At 45.9% G+C, this 9,455-nt stretch overlaps 1 protein-coding gene across 3 annotated transcripts; it reads right to left on the reverse strand.

The window, feature by feature from the left end:
* Positions 1-5,411: 5,411 nt before the first annotated feature.
* DKKL1 (dickkopf like acrosomal protein 1) lies at positions 5,412-9,238 on the reverse strand. 3 transcript variants are annotated; one of them, XM_082677034.1, is made up of 5 exons: positions 9,090-9,238; positions 8,627-8,801; positions 8,054-8,200; positions 7,840-7,932; positions 5,412-5,803 (listed from the first exon to the last, which is right to left on the reverse strand). In XM_082677034.1, the coding sequence occupies exons 2-5, from the start codon at positions 8,780-8,782 to the stop codon at positions 5,492-5,494; spliced, it is 708 nt and encodes a 235-aa protein (XP_082533160.1). In that variant the 5' UTR covers positions 8,783-8,801; positions 9,090-9,238; the 3' UTR covers positions 5,412-5,491. The 3 variants fall into 3 exon arrangements, with proteins under 3 accessions (XP_082533160.1, XP_082533162.1, XP_082533161.1); XM_082677036.1 differs by lacking the exon at positions 8,627-8,801; XM_082677035.1 differs by lacking the exon at positions 7,840-7,932.
* Positions 9,239-9,455: the final 217 nt, after the last annotated feature.

Here is a 9,455-nt window from a genome sequence, read left to right on the forward strand (position 1 = left end):
ATAAAAAAAGAGTATTGCCTGCAGCCCAGAAATCTTCACACTTCCTCTTAATCATTACCCTCCAAAGGTAACCGCCTTGAATTATGGCCTCTTTTGCTCAACGTTATATTTATAGAATTCTTCATGTAGCAGTAGGTCATTTATTTCACTGCTGTGTAATATTCCATTGTACGAATACACCATGACTGAATCATTTTACTCTCGATGGACATTGGGTTGTTTCTGCTTTTTGGCAATTAAGTATACTGTTACTATGAATTATTTATCCAGATTTTCTTTAATTACTCTCAGTAATGTCAGAGATCTAGCAAATCTTTTGTTAGGTTTATTCCTAGGTATTTTGTTTGTTTTGCTAATGCAAATCATATTTTTAAAAACTGCATTAAAAATCTTTTTGTTCCTAATGTTTAGGAATATAATTGATTAGGGTATATTAATCTTATACACAGTAAAGGGTAGCAGAATATGCCACCCCAAAATATCCAACTGTGGCATAAGGATCATTTTGAACTGAACACAATTGAGAAGAAGCAGATACAAGAAAAGCTCTCTGCCCTTCCCTATTTGCCTAAAAGCTGGATATAAATTTGTTTTGTTTGTTTGTTTGTCTTTTGACTGCACCATGTGGCTTGCGGGATATTAGTTCCCTGACGAGGGATGGAACCCGTGTCCCCTGCAGTGGAAGGTTGGAGTCCTAACCACTGGACCACCAAGGAATCCCCATGGATATAAATTTGTAAAGGTGTTCCCTCTCCCCTCTCTACCGGGAAGGACAAAAGTTAATAACTCTAGACCCTTGTCCACCCAGACACAGCACCAGCAGTCTCCCCAAGGGTACCCCCTCCCTTGTTGCTAACAGCATAGATTACTTTTGCTTGTTTTCATACTCCGTATAAGTGGAACCATATAGTATATACTCTTTTGTGATCTGGTTCTTTTGCTCAATTGTTGTGAAATTCAGCTATACAGTTGCATATAGTTGTAGATCAGGAAATCTTTGCCTTTATTGGGAGTATTTAGTTCCAGTTACTTAAAAAAAAAACCGTTCATTTGGATAAACCTCAAATATATACAAAGTGAGCAGAACAAAGCCCCATGTATCCAACACCCAGCTTTAACAATGGTCAACATTCTGCCATTCTCTTATTTATACCTGTACCCTCATCCCACTTTATATTGTTATTTATTTTTTTTAACATTTCTTATTTTCAGGTAAACTTTACATGTGTTAAAATGCACGAGTCTTAACGGAACAATTCTGATAAAGTTCCATTTAGTTTTAATGTAATACTGATATTTTTCTTTAGATCTACCATTTTGCTATTTGTTTTATATTTCCCCTATCTAATCTGTTCTGTGTATTCTCTTCTTTTCTGGGTTTCTTTTATATTAGTCAAGTTTTTTGTTTTTTTTCCTCTTCTGTTATGTTTTCTTCTTCTTCTTCTGTTATGTTTATGGTTATGTTCTTTTATTCTTTTTTTGGTGGTTTTCCTAGAGACTACCATAGGCATCCTTGGCTTATTAGAGTTCTACTTTAAATTAGTACTTTTATCATTTCTTGGACTACATGAGGACCTAACAACACTTTAATTCCATTTAGCTCCTCCTGCCTGTTGTCTTGCATTTTATTTATTTAATTAATTAATTTATTTTGGCTGCACCGAGCAGCTTGTGGAATCTTAGTTCCCCGACAGGGGATTGAACCCGGGCCCTTGGCAGTGAGAGCACTGAGTCCTAACCACAGGAATTCCCTGTCGTTCATTTTAATTCTGCATATATTTTAAATTCCACAAGATATTATTGTTATTGTTTTAAGCAGTCCGTATTCATTTAGATTTGGCACATACTTACCTCAGGGTTCTTTATATCTCCCCTCATTACCGAACTTTCATCTGGAGGCATTTCCTCCTACCTGACAAATTCTAGCATTTCTTTTTGTGCAGGACTGCTGCTGATAAATGTTTCGTTTCAGTTTGTCTGAAAAAAATGTCTTTATTTTCCCATTACTTTTTTTTTTTTTGGCTGCATTGGGTCCTAGTTGTGGCACGCGGGCTCTCTCATTGAGGCATGCGAGCTCAGTAGTTGTGATGCGTGGGCTTAGCTGCCCTGGAGCGTGTGGGAACCTGGTTCCCCGACCAGGGATTGAACCCGTGTTGCCTGCATTGGAAGGTGGATTCTTTACCACTGGACCACCGGGGAAGTCCCTTTGCCATTACTTTTGAAGGATGTTTTCACTGGGTATGATATTCTAGATTGACAATGGCTTTCTTTCAGCCTTTTGACTGTGTCATTGAATTGTTTTCTGACTTCCATTTTTTTTTTTCCTATTTACAAGTCAGCTGTCTGTCTTATTTCCTCTTTGAAGTAAAGTGTCCTTTTCCTTTGGCTGCTTTCAAGATTTGTTGTTGTTTTAGGTTTTCATAGGTTTTGATGTGATATGCCTAAGTGTGGTTTCTTTGTGTTTATTCTGCTTGGGATTCCTAAAGCTTGAATCTGTGAGTTGATGTCTCATCAACTTTGTAAAATTCTTGGCTAGTGTCTCTTCAAATGTTGCTTAGTACTCTTTCTCTTTTCTCTCTACTTCTAGGACTTCAGTATATGTTTGAAAGGCTTTTTCACCATGACCAGTATGTCTCATACGTCTTTTGTATATTTTCCATCCTTTTTCACTGATTTAGTCTGGCTGTTTCTACTGACCTGTTTCGCACTGTGTCTAATCTGCTGTAAAACCCATCTGCTGAATTTTTAATTTATTTATAAGTTCTAAAATTTACACTGGATTCCATCTCCTCCCCCCCACTTTTTAGGTTCCGGTTCTCTGATGAAATTCTCCATCTTTTCATCTATTTTTTTGAGCATATTAATCATAGTTCCCTTAAGGTCTGTGTCTGATAATGCCAGTATCTGGATCACCTATGGATGCATACTTCTATTGATCTACAGACAGGGAAACATCGATTTCCCCAGATGCCAGGTGTGGTTAAGGTTATGGAATCCCCATGGACTGCTAGAGGGAGTAGACTTGTCAGAACATTTTACCTAATCAAAATAGATAGATGCATCCCCTACAACGCAGCAATTCTTTTCTGGTTATAGCTCCCCAGATCCCTCCTGCCCTCCTTCTGGACCACAGGGGGACATATATACTAATGTTTATTGTAGCATTATTTGTAATGGTGAGAAGTCAGAAGCAATTCAGTTGTGCATCACTGAGAGTGTGGAAAGGTTACATGTGGTGAAGACTGACCATGGAATTTATTCAGTGGATTGGATGGATGTTGGATGTACCAATGCAATATGGAGGAGTCTTAAAGAAGGTGCTAAAAAAAAAAAGCCCCATAAGAATGACATGTGTAATACCACCTATGGAAATTACAAATAATGCATAAAAAGGAATGATCATATTTAGCAAGAATATGTACTGTTAGAAGCTGATGTGTGTCCTCCCCAAAATTCATATGTTGAAGCCCTACCCACTGGTACTTCAGAATACAATCATATTTGGAGACAGATCTTCAAAGAGATTATTAAATTAAGATGAGGTCTCTAAGATGGGCCCTAATCCAGTATGACTGATGTCCTTACAAGAGGAGGAAATTTGGACGCAGACATGTGCGTGCATGAGAAAAGACCACGTGAAGACACAAAGAAAAGATGGCCATCTGTAAATCAGGGAGAGAGGCCTCAGAAGACACCTAACTGGCCGACACCTTGATCTCAGACTTCTACCTCCAGAACTGTGAGAAAATAAAATTCTGTTGTTTAAGTCACCCAGTCTGTGGTTTTTCTTATGGTGGTCCTAGCCGACTAATACACTTACCGAAAACACAAGAAATAGTGTCAATGGTGGGAAAGTGAATGGGACTGGGGGTGTGGGGAGAGAAGGTATGGAAAGGCCAGTCAAGTTCTGATATTCTCCATGAGGACATATTGATGCTTATTTGGAATAATCAAAAACCTGTTTTTTTCAAGAGGAAGTTCTCTTTTATTTATGCCGACACATTGCTAGTTTCCTGAATGTGCTGAGTCTGTGGGGTGATCCAACCCTGAACCTGGGCTTCGAGGGAGAGAGTGCATGTTGTGTGTGCACCCCTACAAGACGCAGCACCATAAAGACCCTCGTGTGCCTTCTCAATTTTTTTTTTTTGCCCACACAGCATGGCGTACGGGATCCTAGTTCCCCAATGAGGGATCGAACCTGTGCCCCCTGCAGTGGAAGTGTGGAGTCCTAACCACTGGACCGCCAGGGAACTCCGTCAATGGTGGGTCTTGAGAGAGGGGTTTTGGAGGGAATAGGGGGTGCTCTGGGGATGGGGGATGGGGGCACAGTGGCAGGGCACCCAAGACAGGGTCTCTGAGCTTCCAGATCTGGCTGAGGCAGCAGGCCTGGCTTGCAGAGTTAGAGTCTGAGGTGACGCTCATGGAGGGACAGACAGAGGGACAAAGGGAGAGAGACACAGAGCAATTCGAAATGGAGTCAGCATGTAAATTGAGTGTCAGGGAATGAAAAGACAAAGATGAGAGAGTGGAGACAGGTGGATGTAACAGAGATGGGGCTGGAAACACAGACTTGGGGGCTGGAGGTGACAGGGTCTGGACAGAATAATGGCCCCCCAAAGATGGCCCCTCTCTAATTCATGGAACCTGTTTAATATGTTGTCCAGGTGGGCTCAATCCAATCCCATGAGCCCTTCAAGGCAGAGGACTCTCTCCTGCTGGAAGAGGAAGAGGAACACATAAGGGAGATGGGGCAGAAGGGAAATACAGAGAGATTCCACGCGTGAGATTTGAAGTATGGGATCCACATGCAAAAACCGGAGAGAGACCTCTAGGAACTAAGTGTGGGTGGCCCAGGTGACAGCCAGCAAGGAAGCAGGGACCTCAGATCAACCCCAAGGGACTTGATTGTGCCAACAACCTGAATGATCTTCGAAGCAGAGCTGTCCCAGAGCCTCCAGGTAAGAACCCCGCTGGCTAACACCTTGATGTTGCCCTTGTGATACCTGCACAGAGGACCAGCCCAGCCATCCTGACCTATAGACCAGTGAGAGGATACATTTGTGTTGTTTTAAGTTGCTACATTAGCGGTCATTTTTTGCAGCAGTAACAGGAAACTAATGCAAGGGCAGAGTGGACAGACAGGACTGGAGTGAAAGAGCTGGGAGCTGGAGGGCAGACAGAGCTGGAGGTGACAGGGATGGGGACTGAGGATACTGATGGGGCTGGAGGTCACAGAGTTGCTCAGTCAGAAGACAGATGGTGTCTGAATCAGAAAACAACACAGAGACATTGGCAGGAACTAACATCTCAGCCAGATGTCATGCTGAAGGATAAGGTTGGGGGGACTTGCCATGGCTTGGCTGGCTGAGGCCTGAGGACAGATCTCCAAAGGAGACAGTGCTGCTGGATGTAAGAAAAAGTTTAATTTCCATATGGTGCCTGGGGTGGGGTCTGGTGGGGGGGTACATGCAGGTGTTCCCCAGTCCCCCCACTATAACTGCTGGGAGGGCCTGAGGATATACAGGAAGTGGGTCTTGCGGGCAGGCAGCCTGGCATGAGAGGAGCTCTGGGTCCCCTGTTCGAGGACGTCCTCACGGGTCCCCTCTCGGAGCCCATCCCGGATGGCCTGCAGGCGGTGTTGCTTCTCACTGAGCCAGTGGTCGCTCTCCTGGGCATCCTGGTGGGACCTCCGCCGTGGCAGCTTCATGATCCAGAAGACCATTCGGGGGTGGGGTTCCGGGTGGAAGCTGTCCATGGCCTTTGGGACAGGCACCAGGGCCTCCTTCTCCTCTATCTTGGGTACCTGGTGAAGAGGGACAAGGAGACCCTCTCAAACTCCAAGTGACAGCCTCAAGATGCTCCCCTGGCATACTCAACCCACTTTGCCACCTATGGAGTGCTTTGGGAATTAAAAGCTCACCCTGCAGTTTACAAAACACTCGGGTTTATAAGCGCTTTAGAATTAAAAATACTCTGAGGTTTATAGAATATTCTGGGTTTGAAAACACATTTTGGAGGTTTCAGAAGCACTTTAGGATTAAGCATTCCCCGGGGTTTAGAAAGCAGTTTGAAATGTACAAAGCACTTTAGGATTAAAGAATCATGACTACAGTTGCAACATGTGATCCTTGACTGAATCCTGGATCAAACATCAATCACATCAGCTCTTGTGGACAGCTTTTGGTCCAGCAGGGACATTTCAATGTCTGTTCGGTCCTTGCTACTCGAAGTGAGGGTTGTGGACCAGCAGCGTCAGCATCACTTGGGAGCTTGTTAGACATGCAAATGAGCGGGCCCTACCCCATCCAGACCTATTGAATCAGAGTCTACATTTCAGTACGTTGAGGTTTGGGAAGCCCCATAGGAGACGGTTACAGGTTGAATTGTGTCTCCCCCACTCTCCAATTCATATGTTGAGGTCCATTAGGACCCTAGTAGCTCAGAATGTAATCTCGTTTGGAAATAGGGTCACTATGTAGTTTTCATTAGTTAAGATGAGGTCATTAGAGTGGGCTCTAATCTGACTGGTGTTCTTATGCAAAGGGGAAATCTGGACATAGAAATGCACATAGGGAGAACCCCATGCAAAGATGAAGGCAGAGATGGGGATGATGCCTCAACCTGCCAAGGAATGCTAAAGAATTGTCAGCAAACCACCAGAAGCTAGGGAAGAGGAATGGAACAGATTCTCCCCAACAGCCCTCTGAAGGAACCAACCTGCTGACACCTTGATCTTGGACATCTAGTCTCCAGAACCATGAGACAATACATGTCTGTTGTTTAAGCCACCCGGACTTTGTTACGGCAGCCCTAGCAAACTAATACAGAGATAATAGTCTGATTTCTTGGGTGTAAAAATGGGACTACGGTAACACACAAGAGAATGCATTATTCTTAGGAGATATCTGCTGGAGGATTTAGGGGTGAAGTGTCATGATGTCAATAATTTACTGTCATACGGTTCAAAAATAAAAAAGTAAAAAGAAAGTCAGTATGGTAAAATGTTAACAAGTGGTGAAACTAGGCCAGTGGTTTTCAACCCAAGTCTGGAGACATTTTTGGTTGTCACAACTGGAGGGGGTGTGGGTGCTACTTCCGTCTAGTGGGTAGAGGCAGGGATGCTGCTAAACATCGTATAGGGCACGGGACAGCCCCCTACAACAAAAAATTATCCAGCCCCAAATGCCAATGGTGCTGATGTTGAGAAACCCTGCTCTGTGGAAAAGTGGATACAGGTTTATGGTACTATTGTTTTTGCAACTTTTCTGTAGATTTGAAATCTTTAAAATAAAAAACTGGGAGTGTGTGTGGGAGAACCATGTGGGTTTGCCAAGCACTTGAGTGTTCTTACAACATTTTAGGATCAAAAAATAAGCACTTTGTGATTAGAATCACTCTTAGAGGTTTACGAAGGTGAGATACACAGAGCATTTGGGGTTCACAAAGTACTTAGGAATTATTAAAAATCACATTTTGATGTTTACAAGGGAGAGATTTACCAAGCACTTTGGGATAGATTAAAAAATCCTTGGAGGTTTGCAGAGCACTTTGAGATCAAAACACACTTTGAGGTTTACGAGGGTGAATCTTACCAAACACTTGGAATGAAAAGCACTGTCTGGCTTACAAAACCCTCTGGGGTTTGAAGCAAGCAAGGATGTACTCTGAGGTTGTAAACCTCATTTCTGAGAGCTGGTTAGTCCCTTTTGACAGATGATAAAACTGAGGCCCAGAGAGAGGGTGTCCAGCACAGAGGGAGTGGGAGAGTCAATTCATCTTTTCCTCCTAAACTACAGAAAGTGTTTGGGCTTGGATACTTTGCTGGGGGCATGTCCTAACCTTCCAGTCACCCTGTAAGCTCCCCTCTCCTGGCTCGATGGATGCCACCACCTTCTCAGAGATTAGCACCTCTCCTGTCTTGTTGTTGGTCACCTGTGAGGACCCAAAGAAGAGTAAGAAAAAACTTCTTTCCTCCTATGCCCTCCTCCCTGACAGATACTGCAGCATGAGGGATCTTAGGGAGACTCCAGGAGGGACTTCCTGGCATAGGCACCTTGTCAATCTGGAGGTGGCTGGAGAGAGTTTTGTTTCCCAGCCTGTGCTTCTGGTTCTCTTCTTGGTGGTAGTTCCTAGGGAGGCCCCGGAAGTCCATAGGAGCAGAGAAGAAGCTGTCCATGCTCCGCATCAGGTCATCCTGGGGCTGGGGGAGGAATTGGTGAGCTGCTGGACCTCCGGACTCCCCAGGACATCTTGGCAGGATCCTTGGCAGCATCCCCTTCTCTCTCCATCCTCTGACCCTTAGGGCCTAACCAGGTCACCTCCTTTCCCCATCTGTCCCATTACTTTCCTATTCCTGCCTCCATCGGTCTTCTGTCTCTCTGTCCCCATCCCTCTCTCCGCCTGTCTGTCTGTCTGTCTCTCTGCCTGTCTCCCTCCCTCTCTTCCTATCTCTCGGTCTCCCCGTTGCACGCTCTCTCTGTCCCTTGACTCCTCTTTCTATCTTTCTATCTGGCCGCGACCCGTCTCCCACTCTGTCTCCCTGAACCCCTTCCATCCCTCAGTCACTATCTGCCCCTGTCCCTCTTCTCTGTACCTCTTCTTTTCCCCAACACACGGCAGCGCTTACTTTCAGGAAAAGCCGGGTGAAGGCTTGGAGTAGACTCTGGAGACCTAGAAAACCCGAGGAGCTCTCCTGGGCGTCACCATCGCGGATCGGGGCTGCAGTGGAGGGGGGCACCGAGGCAGAGGGGAGCAGCAACAACAGGACTAGCGGGTGCCACATAGCGGGGCGGGCCGGGAGGCTATGGCAAGGGCAGGGGTCAGAGCCCCCCCGCCCCCCCATAAAGGCTCCGTCCCCTAAGTGCCCACACCCCCACGCTAGACAACAACTCCTTCCTATCCCTGGCCCAGGAACTCCGCACACCCCGCCCATTCCCCCCCCCCCGCCCCTTATCTTCTGCTCCAACCTCCTCCATTGTGTCAGGCCCCTCCCCTCCCCTCAGGCCCGTCTCTTCTGGGCTCTGCCTCACACAACAGATCTCGTTTCTCTTCTTCGCCCACATTCGTATTCAGACCTCGCTCCTCCTCACCTTCTCCCACGCCCTGCCCCTTCTTCTGGGACCCGCCTTTATACTAGACCACAGCCTGGTCACCGGACTCTCAGTCTCTGGCCGTCCACGGACTGTTAAATCCAAACAGTTCTGATCTCGAGCCCAGGCCGGATACCTGGAGCGCTGAATGAGCTCCTCGAGGCCTAGACTCGCCTCTATTGTCTGACCACGCCCCCATTTGCTGACCTCACCCATGAGCCCAGCCCTCTATTGGACAGTCACGCCCTTAAGGGAAGGGCCACGCCCCTTGAGCCAGAGCCGGGCGTTGATTTCAAGTTCACACCCCCATAGTCAGACCACGCTCCTGTCGGTTGACCTCGGCACTGGAGACCCAGTGTTGCCCCT

This window comes from Grampus griseus, assembly GCF_964374135.1.
Source record: "Grampus griseus genome assembly, chromosome: 19".
Lineage (NCBI taxonomy): Eukaryota > Metazoa > Chordata > Mammalia > Artiodactyla > Delphinidae > Grampus > Grampus griseus.